Source organism: Grampus griseus, assembly GCF_964374135.1.
Source record: "Grampus griseus genome assembly, chromosome: 13".
Classification (NCBI taxonomy): domain Eukaryota; kingdom Metazoa; phylum Chordata; class Mammalia; order Artiodactyla; family Delphinidae; genus Grampus; species Grampus griseus.
Genome location: NC_139007.1, coordinates 79,352,816 through 79,369,852, shown reverse-complemented (window position 1 = coordinate 79,369,852; position 17,037 = coordinate 79,352,816). Strand labels below are relative to the sequence as shown.

General features: G+C 40.9%; 1 protein-coding gene across 1 annotated transcript in view; it reads right to left on the bottom strand.

Moving 5' to 3' along the window:
• The window catches only part of SNX9 (sorting nexin 9), a gene marked incomplete at its 5' end in the record, with an annotated part of 91,727 nt that overhangs the window by 2,636 nt on the left and 72,054 nt on the right, over positions 1–17,037 (bottom strand). Inside the window, 8 exon segments of the mRNA XM_082668901.1 lie at positions 326–417; positions 2,504–2,618; positions 4,468–4,557; positions 5,684–5,760; positions 8,669–8,746; positions 11,252–11,355; positions 12,798–12,901; positions 16,321–16,451. Coding sequence (XP_082525027.1) covers positions 326–417; positions 2,504–2,618; positions 4,468–4,557; positions 5,684–5,760; positions 8,669–8,746; positions 11,252–11,355; positions 12,798–12,901; positions 16,321–16,451 — 791 coding nt within the window.

The following is a 17,037-nucleotide window of genomic DNA, read 5'->3' as shown; positions in this document are numbered from 1 at the left end:
ATCTCATTCACAGTGTTCCCTGTGCACAGAGGGGCTGGAGGGAGGGAAAGGGACCACACAATAAGGGCTTCTTGGGGCCTCACAACCAGCATCCAATAATCTTCTTCTTAAAAAAATAAACCCCCTTTTAACCCAGTGTTACTCAAAGGAAAAGGCGGATTTGATTAAAAGAGATTGGAAAAACCCCTGCCCAATATTTAGCCACCTTTGGTTTATTAGTTAGGGTTAAAAAATACAAGCAGATTAACTTCATAGGGTCAACGTACGTGAGCAGGAACCCTGCCCTCCCCGTGTGCACAGAGGCCTGGGAGCAGGGCCGACTCACCGTCTCGTAGAACTGCACCTGCTGCTCCAGGTACAGGCGGATGACGCTGTTGTAGTCATAGATCCGGTTACTGTGGAAGTGATTCATCTCAGCTACAACCAAAACCAAGACAACAGTCAGTGCCCCCCGGACTTCAAACGGCCACAACTGGTGTCTCTGCTTGGTTATGATTAATCATCAACCGATTTAATCCGGTTGGCCCGTGACAGTTCCTGACAAAATGCTAGAGAGAGCCTAGAAAAACAATTTGAACAGTTAATGGCAAACAACGCTTTCCAGTAGATGGACAATTACTGTTGATTGGCACGTTAATAAAATCCTATAAAGCCCAATACAGATAATCACCCAAATGGCAACTCCTGTTTGAGCAGGAAACCGACTTGGTCTCACCGTCTACAGATGGCTGCAGCTCAGAACGTCAAGTCTGTTTACAGTGGACCTAGCGAGGCGCCCGCTGGCTGCCATGTCCCCTCCTGCACAGAGACTGCCCAGGCAGGTCTCCTGAGGGACTCTGAAAAGCTGGGCAGAGGAGTGAGACGTGAGCAAAGCCCTCTTCAGAGTGGAGCCTGGTGCCGCTGAGCACCAGGGCTGCCAGAACTCAGGCTCTCTCCAGGCAGAGGGTCACACGCCCATCCTTCCTGTTTGCTGAATGTACCGATTCAGCAAATGAATCCCGTCTCTAACTTTGCCTCTCAGCACCCTCACCCCATCACCAACTCTGGAGACGCCTCCTTATCAGGGCTCCTGATCGCCTACCCCCCTGCACCCCGTCTTTTCCCTTACTTATACTCCACACCTACAAAGCCAACCGCCTGCATAAATTCCTACAAAAAGCTCACTGTTCTGAGTTTTATGTTGTTACAAAAGTTGTACAAAGCCTCTCGTTTATTTATTTGGATAACCCCAAACACAAGTTCAAAACCAACTGCCCCGTTCAAAACCCTTCAAAGCCCAAAGCTTCAGTCAGGCTTCCCTGTTTACTTCTGGACGCCTTTCACACATTCTTCCCTTCTCCCACACCTTCCTTAGTCCCGAAGGATGTCCTTTAGAAAAGCCCACAAATACCCTTCATTCTCTCCCCTAGCACCTCATCTTCTTCGGGTTCTCAAAATCTCAGATGGCAGGAGTCAGGTCTCTGGTCGGGCTGTCCGACTAACGTCAGCCCCCGATTTGCACACGCCCTCCCCCACTCACTAGCAAACCCTCTCCCTTGAGCAGTGCTTTTTTGTTTGTTTCATTTTTCCATCAAAACCTTTTAATGGCTTCTTAATGCCCACAGCAAGCCTAGACTCTTCCGCCTGGCTTTCGAGGCCCTCCACAATCACCAGAATTTTTCCCCTAATACTCTCCAAGTGTGTTTCATTCCCAAAGGCCAATGACCTAATCTGGTACCATTATTTTGTGTGCTTTTGTTCATACTGGAACATCCTTCCCCTTCCTCCTTTGCCCATGTATGTTCTATCCATCCACCAAAAGAAAAATCCATTCACTGCTCCTATCTGCTGGAAAACACTCAAAACATTAATATTTTCTCTTTATTTACAGTCAAACTATGCCAAAAATGCCATGTTCAAACTCCCTTCACATTCTATGGTCTCGGGAGGTTACATGCTGCTGAAAGCTGAACGCTGGAATCTAATCTGGATAGGGGCTGATATTAAAGGTTATGAAAGGAATCTTCAAGGTCTCCAAGAAATAATAAAAATGTACAGGTTTAATCAAGCTGTCATTCATAGTTATGTCACGTAAATGCGTGAAAAAGTAAATAACTATTACAGCTTTTCATTAACACTGGGATCCTGCAAACAACAGGCTTACGAAGATATTTTGAATCAGTTCTTATTAATATTTTTTTTTTTTTTTTTTTTTTTTTGCGGTACGCGGGCCTTTCACTGCTGTGGCGTCTCCCGTTGCGGAGCACAGGCTCCGGACGTGCAGGCCCAGCGGCCATGGCTCACGGGCCCAGCTGCTCCGCGGCACGTGGGATCCTCCCGGACCGGAGCACGAACCCGCGTCCCCTGCATCGGCAGGCGGACTCTCAACCACTGCGCCACCAGGGAAGCCCAGTTCTTATTAATTTAACTGCTGTTCACATTTGAGTTTCTCTCCAGCAAGGAAGATAGAAAATTTGCTGAGGAAAAAACCTCCACTAGTTAGCCACAGACCCTTCCTTCTTACCTTGCAAAGCGTAAGACATTGTCCCGACACGCTTCACCATGTTCTGTTTGTCCTGTGGGGTGATCTTACTGGTTGCAACGAGTTTATCACTTTCTTTCACTTTTTCTATTGCTCCCTGTGAAATACAAAATGCAGTGGTATCAATAAAACAAATCTAAAAAGATCAATTATTAGTTTAAAATATAACAAAGCTAACATATTCTATAACTGACTTGCTACTGAATAGGAAAATGTCCCACAAAATAAGAACATAAGGTAAGCATCTACATGTAACTTCCTATAAGTCACTTGGAGACAAAACTGTTGCTATTCTTGCAAAATATAACTTAGCTGAAAGCTACAATTTTATGCTAGCACACAGCAGAAAACTAAACAGCACTCTCTTCTGTAATACGTATAAGCCACTGCCATGATACGAGTAGTACATGATGGGAAAACAGGCACTAGGTTCAGGAAGTCATCCGATCCAGGTGAGTCTAGCATAGGCACTGGGGCACTGTGTCTCTGTTACAAGGTAGAATACTTCATAAGCTGGTGCCTAAGTGGGCTGATCATAAGCTTTACTGTGATTTCTGTAAGAGGCACTGAACTAATTTTAAATTAATACTTAGACGGAAACAAGTGTAAAAGTTGCCGAACGTTTCCCACGCCCGTCTCAGCGCACTGCTTGCTGGCACTGTCTGGAGAGTATTAGCCAGGCTCCCCGCCTAGAATTCGGATGGCAGGCGCAAACTCCTACAACATGCTAACTGTTCTCAGATGTTTCCTGAGATTTTCGTCTTCATTTTATTTATTTTATCCCCCTTTCCCCCCGCCGCCAGTCTTACTGGCAAATAACATTGTATTAGTTTAAGATGTACAGCATCATGAATTTGACACATATTTATAATGCAAAACGATTACTATGGTAAGTATGTTAACATCCATCACCTCACTGAGTCACAAACGTTTTTTTTCTTGTGATGAGAATTTTTAAGATCTACTTTCCCTGCAACTCCACTTCTGGGTATATATCCAAAGAAAACAAAATCACTATCTCAAAGAGATATCTTGCACTCCCATGGTCATGGCAGCATTACTCACAACAGCCAAGATATGGGAACAACCTAAGTGTCCGTTGATGAATCAGTGGATAAAGAAGATGTTCTGAGTTCTATACTAAGCTATTTGAAGTTGCATAAAGCTTACTTACCTATGCTACCCCTTCATGATACTTCAGTTACAAAGCCAAATGCTGAAATGCCCACCTGCCAGGACTGTTAGGATCACAGACCAGGCCTTCGTAGAGAATCTCTTAATAAACCCAAGTGTATCACGATACTCCAGAGTACTGCAGTTGATAAAGCACCCACAGTAGTGAAGCAGTACACAGAGTTTGAAAGAGAGAGAAATTCACAAGAATCAAAATCTGAGGACACCCCAAACCAATCTTTTATTTAGGTTTAAAAAACCTTTATGATGGGAATGATATAGTTTCCTTTTTATTAATATAAACATATAAAATTGATATTGACCATTTTGATTCTAATTGGGAGACCCTTCGTCAGGCTCGGGGACAGAACAACTTACTTCATCTGGACAGGAAAGGACCTTTGAGGACCTGCCCACCCAGCACACAGGGTCTCACTGATGAGGGAAAGTACCATTCCTGACACTGACTTGAATACCAAACACCACGATGATTATGCTGGATACCTGACCCAAGTATATCCATAAAGGAATATTTATCATACTTTAGGTTCTCTCAAAATAATCTTTTTACGGAATAAAAGAAACTAAAAAACTATCCATGTATCTAAACATGTTAGCACCTCACTATTTATAAACACTCCAAGCCGTTCCAGCTGGTTCAGAGACCAGCTCCTGACTGCGGGGCACTGAAGGGTCAGCCTCAGGCAGGTGGCGGTGCGCCTGGGTTCTGATTCACCCGGGATGTCATCTGTGAACTTCTATGATCAAGTTACCTTGTGAGCGCCAATAATGTCAGGGAAGCAGCCAAGGAAACCTTTATATTCATGATTACATTCCATCAGGAAATGGAGATCTTTCTTTGGCTGTAACAAGACACAGACTGGTTATTATTGGCGGAGGAATTCAGACAATCAAGGAAGAGAAAACTGTTATATCTGAGGACTGTATCAGCCAAATCCACCAGGCACTACATTAAGTTACTGAGTGTCAAGCATTCAGCTTAGTTTTCCTATAAGAAAATAATCCCCGAGAACTATACTCTCATCACAGGTTGTGAAGAAAATGATAAAACAGAAAATTTTTAGGTTGGTTGGTAAAATTAGCTATTTTGAGGTGGCCCAAAATACAACACTGTGAGACAAAAAAAAAACTGGTTAATACTGTACGTTTACATACGAGCAAATAAGACCTTAGATAGTTTAATGTCTAAATTTTAGCAGAGAATAAAAATAATTATTAAAAATGTGGTAACCATTAAAAGTGGCAACTTTAAATTTTTCTATTTTTCTAGATTTAATTTTTAATAGTTATGGTATGCACAATTCTAAAAATGTATCTTTTTTTTTTTTTTTTACAAGTATCAGGAGAGTAGTTAATGACCACATGAATGTACGTGCATACAAACATATATTTCAAGTCATCATCTGAAAAAAAGGTTTTTAAATTTAGGGATTTGAAACAACTTGGATGGTTATTCTCCTTAAGGAAACTTATTATCTGTTATCGATGAACATAATTGAAATCAGGCTATTAAAAGCTCCAATGAAAGCCATGTGTCTGTAACAAAAACCTGCTCCATACTGGGAACTGCACCAGGGGCTTTCTCTTTATTAGCTGTTGGAGCCTGAGATCCTTTCCAGGTAGGTGCTGCCATCGTCATTTACCAGACCAGGAAACCAAGGCTCAGACAGGCTGAGCAAGAGTCCAAACAGGGACTTGAGCAAAGCTTTCCTGTATGTTTTAATCCCCTCATGGCTGAGAATGGATTCAAACCATCAACACTGGAAGGTATTTAGGTTTCATGATGATGAATTTATCCATCACTTTAGCTTGGCCTAAGAAATACTATTACCCAATGTAATTAACAAAGATACACAGGGATAGAAGAGAACAGCCATTTGGAAACTTTGCCTTAAAACAGGTTTTAAATTAAATATGTGGATGAGGTAGCATAAAGTCTTAATTGGAACTGTGGGGTTATGTCAATACCTGTTCTGCCACAAGACTGGCAATTTCTTCGTAAGTCTTTCCTGCTTCTGTTATTGCGTCATTGAGATCTGTTTCACCTGAAAATCATTACAGTTATATGAGTGGTTATAACTTATATTTCCTTTTCATTTATTTTATTTTAAAAATTTATTATGGAAAACTTCAAACTTTTAAAATCTACAGAATAGTATAACGAGCCCCCATTTACCCATCACCCAACGTCCCATTTACCCATCACCGACGTCCCAATTAACGGCTCACGGCCAAGCTTTTAGTCTCCTCCCTACCTCTCCCTTTCACTGGTCATTTAACACTTCATCCATACATTTTACCTAAAAGATAAGGACTCTTTAAAAAATAAGGACAGGGCTTCCCTGGTGGCGCAGTGGTTGAGAGTCCACCTGCCGATGCAGGGGACACGGGTTCGTGCCCCGGTCCGGGAAGATCCCACATGCCGCGGAGCGGCTGGGCCCGTGAGCCATGGCCGCTGAGCCTGCGCGTCCGTAGCCTGTGCTCCGCAACGGGGAGAGGCCACAACAGTGAGAGGCCCGCGTACCACAAAAAAATAAGAAATAAAAAAAAATAAGGACGATACCAACCTCACACCTAAGAAAAGAAAATTGTTCCTGGTATAAACTGTCCAGCCAGTATGTAGCTGCTTGGTATCTCCAATCAAGTTGGCTGCTTGAATCAAGATGCAAAGACAGCCCACATGGCACAGAGCTGATGTGTTGCCTACATAAGTTCTTTCTCCTCCATCCTTTTTTCTTGCAAATTTCTTTTTGGGAGGTGTATAAGCCAGGTCGTGTACCTTGGTACCACAGTCTGGGTTTTGCTGACTGAGTCTCGGTGGTGATAACACAATCCTCTGCTCCCTGTATTGCCTAGCTCTTTTATTTTGGTACAGGTCTGCAAACTGGTGCTATTCTACTTCTATCACTCCTTCTTTATTAGTTGAAATACTTCTATAGAGAGAAACTTCCCTTTATCAACTTTTTGGTTACCTTCAGGTATAGCAATAGGAAGAGCAGGTTAAATGCTTTTTCCTCTCTACAGTTTTCAGAATAGTAAGTTGATTCTCTCCTATCCTCCAAATGTAACTGAGATTAGCGTTTTAAAAAAGTATCATTGCAAAGTCTGAATTTAAACATATTTGATATGCTACATTCCACAGCAGTTATTATTTTCACTAATGCTCAAATTTTCTCTTCATTGGACAGCAGAAGGCTCTTCAAACTGACATCTGAGTTCTGCTAGGAGCTCTCGTTTATTTCAGGGGAACATAATGTTTAGAAACCGCCATGTGGGTGGTGCTAGGGGTGCTTCTCGTTACTGGATTGGATAATTGTTTCTAAGCCTTTCCAGTGAACACAGCCAAGCGTGTATCTGTTAATCCCAAAGTCCTAATTTATCCCCTCACCTCTCCCCTTTGGTAACCGTAAGTTTGATTTCTATGTGTGTGAGTCTGTTTCTGTTTTGTGAATAAGTTCGTTTGTATTGCTTTTTTAGATTCCACATATAAGTGATATCATATGATGTTTGTCTTTGTCTGTCTGACTTACTTAGTATGATAATCTCTAGGCCCATCCATGTTGCTGCAAATGGCATTATTTCATTCTTTTTTATGGCTGAGTAATATTCCATTGTATATATGTACCACATCTTCTTTATCCATTCATCTGTCGATGGACACTTAGGTTGTTTCCATGACCTGGCTATTGTAAACAGTGCTGCTATGAACACTGCTACTATGAACACTGGGGTACATGTATCTTTCTGAACTAGAATTTTCGTCTTTTTTGGATATATGCCCAGGAGTGGGATTGCTGGATCATATGGTAACTCTATTTTTAGTTTTTTAAGGAACCTCCATACTGTTCTCCATAGTGGCTGCACCAATTTACATTCCCACCAACAGTGCAAGAGGGTTCCCTTTTCTCCACACCCTCTCCAGCATTTATTATTTGTAGACTTTTTGATGATGGCCATTCTGACTGGTGTGAAGTGATACCTCATTGTAGTTTTGATTTGCATTTCTCTAATTAGTGATGTTGAACATCTTTTCATGTGCCTGTTGGCCACAAGATATGCTTATCTTTCTAGGCCTGGGGTTCCTCATCTCGAAAATGAGGGACCAGGCTAACGAATCCTCTAAACTCCCACCCAGACTAAAAGTTCTGATTATAAGACACAGTTCAGCCAGGCCAACAAGAAATATTCATATATGGGAGCCCCAGATCTTACATTTTGGTTAGAGACTAACTTCTTCCTGAAAATACTCAGACACTGACCTCCAAAGACATGCCTTCTCTGGGTATCAGGATAAACACTACGGTGAAAATACTAAGTCTATCATTTCTGTAAGTGATAGGATGCCCTCAAATTGAATAGGTGTCACTCACCTGGCAAATACTTTTACTTCCTATCTGCTCCACAGGCCAAATTAAGAAAACATAAACCAAAATATAAAAGAAAACAGCTAACTTCTTCTTATAAGTGTTGTCAATGGAAATGCACAATGAACTCAAAATACCACAAGTAAGACATACGATATGGGATAAGTTGAAAGCAATTATGAGTTATGGAGAGACAAAAAGCAACATGAACTTGTTACTCAGTAAAAATTTTTCCTCCAAATACCTTGATAAGATCTGGCTTTTGACAGTCAGACTTGACTTCAGAGTTTGGCAGAGAGACGAAGCAAGGGCAGAGTGTCACATACCATAGTGGCCTGTTTTACTAAAACACAAGAGCTATCTGAGCCCAAGAAAGGCAAAGAAGCTAGTAAGAAAAAACAAATTATAACAACCCACCACTTTTCTCAAAAGTAGTAAGGTGAGGTTGCAAAAGTCCTCAGTGCAGCAGATGAAACTTCATTGACGAGGGTGCTTAACTGCAGTTACTGTTTGTTTACAAGAGCCTGAGGAGGCCAGTCTGTGTGGATAAGACACTCAAGGCCCAAAGAATAAATAAATAAAGATGTACCTTGATAACCACTAGAGCTGAAGACTGTTGCTAAACTCTGTAAGGCCTTGCCTATCTTCTGATATTCCTTGGGTAATGCTGAAAGAGAAAAAGGAATAAATCATTAACTAGTCCTCTGAGCAAAATGAAATGGATCCAATTATTTTCTAAAAGTACTATTACAATAAAAGAAATTTGAAACGATTCAAAATAGTCTATATTCTTAATAAAATATTGATGTAAAATGATTGTTTTTAAAAATTAATGATTGTTTCTTCAATTAATGTTTTTAGTTTTAAATTAATCAATTGTTCAATTAATGGCGGACACTATTATTATGAACACCACCACCACCCACATTCTCATTCACTGAATGAACTCAAAGTGCACCAGGAGCTCACTTAGAAGATGACGTCTAGGTTAGAGTCCTTTCACGTATACCACCCCAGCTTGATCGTCACAACAACCTCCTCTACCAACGCAGGTACACCATCTTCATTTCATGGGTTAGGAGAATAAGGGTCATATGGCTAAATGGTGCATCTGGCACTTGTGATTCCTAATCCATTGCTTTTCCCACTCTGCTATGTACGTATGAATGATTATTTGCAAAACAAAAACAAAACTGAAAGCAATGGGGTGTGCAGAAAAATGGCAGTGGCACCTCACAGGATCAGGGAGGAGGGATTTCAGTTTTCTCATCTGTATAATAATAAGATTAACTAAATCATCTCTAAGGTTCTTTCTAGTGCTAAAATTCTAGGCTTCTGGGATCACTTTGGAGGACTTCCTAGAGAAGAGTTTCGTATCTTAGGCTACCTTTTTTGCATCTATACATAGTCCCCTGAAACACATCTGCTGCCTTTCAAAAGAAACCATTACTTTCATTTGAAGACAGTGTTATATTAATAAAGAAAAATGATTCAAATGTTTCTTTAAAAGAATCTAGGCCAGAGAAACTTGACATATAGTCTATAAGCTGTAATAATCAGGAAACACAAATTCAAACTATATCAGCTTGATTTTAATAAATTGTTCACCCTTTTGTAACTCAGCTTTTGCCTCCATACCAGGGGTTAAAAAATACTTGTCATGTGCTTCACCATGTGTGTGCTAGAGTTCTTCTTCACCAGAGTGTGTGCTACCTTTCTCACTTCACAGATTAGGAATTTTAAAAAATTCTTTTGTGAGAAAAAAGAAATTATGCCTGAATCAAATTCTAAACAAAATACTTCCACCCCCTTTCCCCGCAAAAGAGAGCAGCCTAGAGTTACTACTATTTCATAAATTTGGCCCATGGATTTTACAGGACATGGAGCTGACCAGATGTTAGACATAAGGGATTTGATTCTTTAAAAGAAGCCATAATCCCAGATTTTTTGTGATCTCCTTAAAAAAATCTTATTGTAATATTTGCACTCACTTAAATTTTTCTTAAAAACAGGGAAACACATTGTAAAGCAATTATACTCCAATAAAGATGTTTAAAAAAAAAGGGAAACAGCTGAGTTTACAGTTAAAATTATTTTAAAAATTAAATTACTTCATTTACATTTTAGAGAAGTGTCACTCCCCTTTTGGCCCATGAGTTATTCCCTGTGACCAAAGGCTTGAAACGGATTTTGTTTTCTGCTATTGCATTTGTCTACGTTATGTTTTCAGGCTCAGTTCTATTTTTAGTACTTCTTTGCCTTGGGAAAGGAGCAACTGTTATTACTCCTGGTGTCTGCCCCTCAAGCATGAACAGCTGGTACACGACAAATGGTTCTGTTGATATAAAATGTCATGTGAATGGTGGAGGGCCATTCAGTGCAAGGCCTGGCTTTATCCTCCAAAGGGCCAGACAGGAAATATTTTAGGCTTTGCCAGGTGGCAGGTTTCTGTTGAAAGTACTCAACTCAGCCACCCTCAACATGACAGTAGCCAAGGCCTGATCCCCACAGCTGGACACGTGACTGTGTGCGCTTCTCTCCCGGCCTATCTGACGCCAGGGCGGCGTGGGTTTGGGGAATACAGGAAACCAGTTCAGCAGAATGACGGTCTGCAAACAAAGGGAAGGGAGGGAGGACAGGAAGTTCTTGAGGATGTGGAACGGCAGGCAGAAAGCAAGGGTGACAGCGCCACTTTCTTCTCAGCAGTGTGCGAGTCTGACCCATGTACGCACTTTCTGCTATCACCTACCACTGGTTTTGCCTAAAAATTAGAGCTTTAGTCAAATATACAACTTACTAACATTCATCCATCTTACCAAACGGATGAATATTAAAAACTAAAATCATGAGATTAAAAATAACCACAGGCACTTTTTAAACATGCAGAAAAGATTAATCTTCCACAGACGACAAACCCCAAATAACTGGAAATATTTAAGTGAACATGGTGTTTTCCACAGGAGCTCTTGAACTGGCTTTGCTTGAGCCAGTTTTCTGTCGTTTAACGAGGGCTGAGAAGTGAGGTTCCTCCAAGAGCTGTGGGTATGACGTGACTTTGGCTCACTAAGCGCATTTCTGTTTGAGGTGGTCAGCTTCCCCAGGGTGACAAAGGCCGTGGCGGAGGCCGCACCCCCACCTACAGAAGCCAGCCGCGGCCCAGGGTGGCACTTACGTCCCGTGCACCGCTTCCAGTGCTCCTGCCCCACGGTTAGCAGCTCCTTCACACCATCATCCATGGCTTTGGTGAATTTTCCGACAGCATCACACTTCTGTTCTCTGTGGGGCAAAAACATGAGGAGGTGGGTCCTTGACTTCACTATCAAACATCCAAACAGTATGAGGTGTAAGGAGAAAAGTTCATGTGGTCAGGGGAGTTCACACCAAACGTGACCACGGGTACTTGTTTCTTGCTTTATAACAACTGCACTTTAACTAAATCAGTCTTAAAAACAGGCTGGGGCTTCCCTGGTGGCGCAGTGGTTGAGAGTCCGCCTGCCGATGCAGGGGACACGGGTTCGTGCCCCGGTCCGGGAAGATCCCACATGCCGCAGAGCGGCTGAGCCCGTGAGCCATGGCCGCTGAGCCTGCGCGTCCGGAGCCTGTGCTCTGCAATGGGAGAGGCCACGGCAGTGAGAGGCCGGCGTACCGCAAAAAAACAAACAAACAAAAAAACAGGCTGGATTTGGTTTTTAATGAACTACTTCAAAATCTGCCATTTATATTTTAACTCTGCTTCCTTCCCCCTTCAATTCCTTGTGAATTTTAACTAAAATTATTCTAAAGTAAATAAAATCTTCATTTCTTGAATATCTTTCTTAGTGAAATTCAATCACTGCAGGCACCACTGAATCTATAAAAACATAGTACAGGTTGCTAATGGTAGTTGTTCATTCATTCCAACAAGTACTTTAATGAGTCAGAGAAAATACCCCAGACGCATAGCATCTAAGTGATACTGAACATACCAGGTACTTAAGGATGTAAAAAGTTTTCACCAACTTGAAAAAATCATCACAATATACTTTTAAATGAAAAAAGCAGATTATAAAAGAGAATGCATAGTGTGAGGTCACTTTCGTTTAAACAAACAATTTTTCCTTCAGATACAAATGAACAGAGGAAGGTTTGGAAGACCACAGACCTAGGTCAACATATTAGCATTGATTTTTCTCTCTGGGTAGTTATAAGACTATCTATATATTTGGTAACACATAAGCAATGATTTTACATTAAGAAAAAAGCTTCTTAAAATTAAAAAAAAAAAGCCTAAGATTTCTTTTTAGTCTTTACGCAGCAAAGGAACTACTCCAGATTTTCAACCAAGCCTACATTAAAAAGAAGATGACAAGATTAAAAACAGGATAGGAAAAAAACAGAAAAATCAGGTTTGGGATTGCCCCCTTCAAGGCGATGTTCAGAGAGATTTCTGTCTCGTGGACCATTCTGTGGGTGCCACCCTGTCTCATCATACTTTATTGGAAATAACTCCTAACCACAATGTCAACTATGAAATCACTGACTTCAAGGTAAAAGGGAAGCAGACTTTAACTGATGTTATGGTTAGAGAGACAGTGTTTCATGAACAAACGATGCTCTCCTGTCATCTGACTACAAGCCCCACTCATTTTACACACTCTAGTCTGACGACTGGCCGAGACCTGTCAGCAAAGGAGGCGGACTCAGTTTGGGGAGAAGGGAAGTTTGGCAGCATCTCTTACATTTCTACTAAGTCCAGGTCAGGTGCCTCTGGCTCCATGGTGGAAAATATCATAACTCCCACCAGCTCATCTTTCTCAGCCTTCCTTTTCCCGGTTTTCCATTCCTGTAAATAGGAACATTGTAATGTTAAAGTGCAGAGCAGAGCCACACTGGTCTTTCAAACTTCCCGCCTAGGATCGGCTCACTGTCATCTTTATCCTTCTAACTTTCAGGAAGCAGCGCCCACACCACCTCCCTCTGCAAACGCGCCAGGCACCTACACATCTCCAACGTCATCTCATACGTAAACAGTGTCACTGCACAGAACGGTCCTTATGAACCCAAGTCCTTCCAGAGTGAGGTGACCCAGCACCCTTCCTCCCCCAAGGCCCACCCATATAAACACATCCACGAATGCGACGAAGTGCCTCAAGTTTTTAGGCCGTTTTTAAAAAAAGATTAAAGCTTTTCTATAATATAAGATAGGAACCAATATTATAAACTATTAAAAAATTATTGCAAGTTATACACACACACTAAAGTACCCAAAGCAGAAATACGCACTGCAACGAATTCTCACAAAGTGAATTCCTGTGTAACTACCACCAAAGCCAAGAAAGAGAAAAGAGCTAGCATCTCCGAAGCCCCTGTCCTGTCCCTTCCCAATCACCACCCCTTCCGTCCCCTACGAGGGTGACCATGATCCCCTCCTTTCTGGTTATCATTTCCTCACTTTATAGAGTTTCACCATCTGAGCCCCTACACCATGGTTTTGCTAGTTTTATTAACTAGCTAAGACGCTACCCTAAGCATTCTTTCGTGTCTGGCCTCTTTTGCTCAGCCTACGCTGAGACGCTACGTTCACACTGTTGTTACACTGCAGTTCATTCATTTCACTGCTGTATAATATTCCATTGAATGACTGTTCCCCGATTTATTTACCCCATTCTACTACTGGTAGCCACCCCCACTCCTGGCCAAGTTACGGATGAAGCTGCTGTGTACGTGTCTCCTGGTGCATGTGTGCATGCGTTTCTGTAGGCATTTACCCAGGAGTGGAAAGTTGTTCAAGTTTAAATAGATAATGCCAAACTGTTTTCCAAGCTTGTCTCATCACCGGCAGTGTGCGTGAGTCCCAGAAACTCCTCATCTCACCAAGAAGACAATTGGTACAGTCAGTCTTTCTAATTTTAGCCTTCTGGCAAGTGTATTCACTGTGGTTTTAATTTGCATTTCTTATTACTCATGAGATAGGTACTTTTCTATACATTTATTGGTGATTCAGATTCTTTTGTGAGGTACGTTACCAAACCCCTATTTTTCTACTGGTGTACCTTTCTTATCAGTTTGTATGGGTTTGCCCATCTTCTAAAATCCAGCCCTTTGCTTGTTATACGTGTTCATATCTTTGACTTGTTTTTCTTTTTTAATGACTTACTGTGATAAACAGAAGTTCCTAATTTTAATGTAGTCTAATTTGTGAGTCTCTTCTTGTACCGTTAGTCAGTTTTGTGCCTTATTTCAGAAATCCTTCCCTACACTAGGGGTATGAAGATTTTCTCCTACGTTACCTTCTAGAAGCTCGATTGTGTTGTCTTTCACATTTAGACTTGTGAACCATCTGGAATTAATTTTTTTTTAAACTTAATACAATGGAAACTTTCCAGAAAAAAAAATAGAAAGAAAAGTACTTTAATAAACCCCTATAGATTCAGCTTCAAAAATTATCAACTTTTTACCAATCTTGTTTTATCTAGTCTCCCCCATCTTACTTTTTTTTCTTGTTTATTTTAATGCAAATCTCAGATATAATATCATTTTACCTGTAAATACTTCATTATATATCTTTAACAGATAAGGCCATGTTTTAAAAACATAACCACAATATCAAACCTAACAAAATCAACAGACTGTTGTGAGGCAGTGACCACATTTCATTCTTCCCAGTGATGCCATCCAACTGACTGAGCACCGCTGACTCAATAGGCTGAGCAAAAGAGGCCCGACACGAAAGAATGCTTAGGGTGGGTTCTCAGCTAGTTCACAAAACGAGCAAAACCATGGTGCAGGGGCTCACATGGTGAAACTCTATAAAGTGAGGAAATGATAACCAGAAAGGAGGGGATCATGGTCACCCTTGTAGGGGACGGAAGGGGTAGTGATTGGGAAGGGTCAGGACAGGGGCTTCGGAAATGCTAGCTCTTTTCTCTTCCCCCATTGTACTGAGCACCATCTTTGTCATAAATCAAGTGTCCATTCTATTCGGTTCTATTGGTCTGCTTTTAAAATTATTTTAGCTTTATAATGAGTCTTAATATCCAAAAAAGTCCTCTTCCCACTTCATCCTTTTTTAAGAGTAGCTTGGCTATTCTTGGAGCTTTAATTTTCTACATATGACATCTTTTCAGTTCTTCAATCCACGAAACACAGTATTGGAACACTTATTTAGGTCTTCTTTTATTTCTCTCAACAGTGTTTCATAGTTTTTTATGTAGATCTACATTTTCCTGTAGATTCTTTGGGATTTTCTACGTCCAACCATCTATGTGAGCTACCGTTGCCCAGAGAATCACAAGTTTTCATAACTTCCTAGTTTTATACTGTCATTTAGCAGATGAGGAAACTGTGGCCCAAAGACATTAAATGCTTTGGTCAAGGTCACAGAGGTAGTTAGAAGCAAACCCAAGACTAAAACTGAGTGCCCTGGCCCCAAGTTCGTTCTTTCTTCTCTTATATCAAAAACACCAAAAAAGGTCTAGATTTATTATTTTTAATAATAATATTCTGCATAAAACACAACCTTTAGAATTGCTTCCTAAATAGAATCCTTGACAAATCAATCGAACAAGCCCTTGTTAAAGAGCTATGGGTAAGCAGTAAGGCACCAACTTGGACAGGGTTCCCCGTAGTTCTTGTAACTCTATTGCTTTTTCACATGTATCATTCACCACGAAATGCAAAAAGACTACAAATGTTTACGTGGAATGATCTCTAACCTATAAATTACACCAGGCATGACCAAACAAATGATCACATACAGTGGAAGCCTAAGGTGACACACCGCTATTTCCAAAGCAGATAACATCAGTGAGGTGACAAGCAGCCAATTTCTTGCCGATTTGCAAAAAAGAACAGATAACTACTGGCAGAATGACTGCCCATGGGGCCGGGGCAGGGGCAGACTTGGACTGGAAAAACAACGTGGCTCTGAGAAAGCTGGTTCAATTCTGAATCTACCTTTCCCTTCATTACACTATTTACACCGTAAGGTCAAAATGTGATCATAGGAAATCATTCACACTATTTCCCTGACTTCACGCTGATAATATGCTACACAGTTTTGGGTCTATCCTATTTTTAAAAGCATCTAGGAAAAAGTCCCTTATTCTATCATATCCTTCAGCCCCGCCTTCACTGGGCTGATTTCCTATTATTTAGAAACAACCAACTAACCAACACAACTTAACTCCTTTTAGACAAAAAATTGGTGTGAATGTGATAATTCTCAACATCCTCTAAGATGATCACAACAAAATGTCCTACCTTTTCATCTCGGAAATTTAGAAATTGCTGGAAAACCTCACTTTCTGAGATTACTGGGTGACGACACATCCTGGTCATCCAGGCCTGAAGCCTCTCCATGCGCATCTTGATGAACTCTTCTTCAAAGCGACCTGCAAGAGACACGCCCGAGAGTGATGTGCAGCTCTGTCAAAGACGAATCGCTGTTACCCCAACTGAAAGACTGTTTATGTAGCTGCTGGCCACTTGTAGAGAGTTATTCAGTAAAAGATAAATCATGGCAATGTTTCACTAAGCTAAAAACACACAACACAGTGGAGCTCTAAGGCCCACAGGAAAGGTAACCAACAAATTTGAAAGAAAATTTTATCTCAATATGAAAACGTTTCTTTCTTATAAACTAACAAGCCAGTGCCTATGTGGCCACATGAAGCCTTATAGGCAAGAAAGGGGTGATAAAAATGGGAATTAATAAGCAATTCTTACAAAGTACGTGAAATCTCTACAGTTATAAAAATGTGTCTAAATGCAACATAATCTCAGATATACAAATTTAAATTTAGTATTTCTGAAAAGTAACTCAGAACTGTAGGTTTTTTTTTCCTGTTTTGTTTTTTAAACTACTTAAATGAAAAACAGAAAAAGCAATTTTTCCATGAATGCAAAAACGAAAGTGATCCCAGAACTTAATGACCATCGTAAAAACGGAGCTTAATGGGTGATATTTCTGTTCTAAAA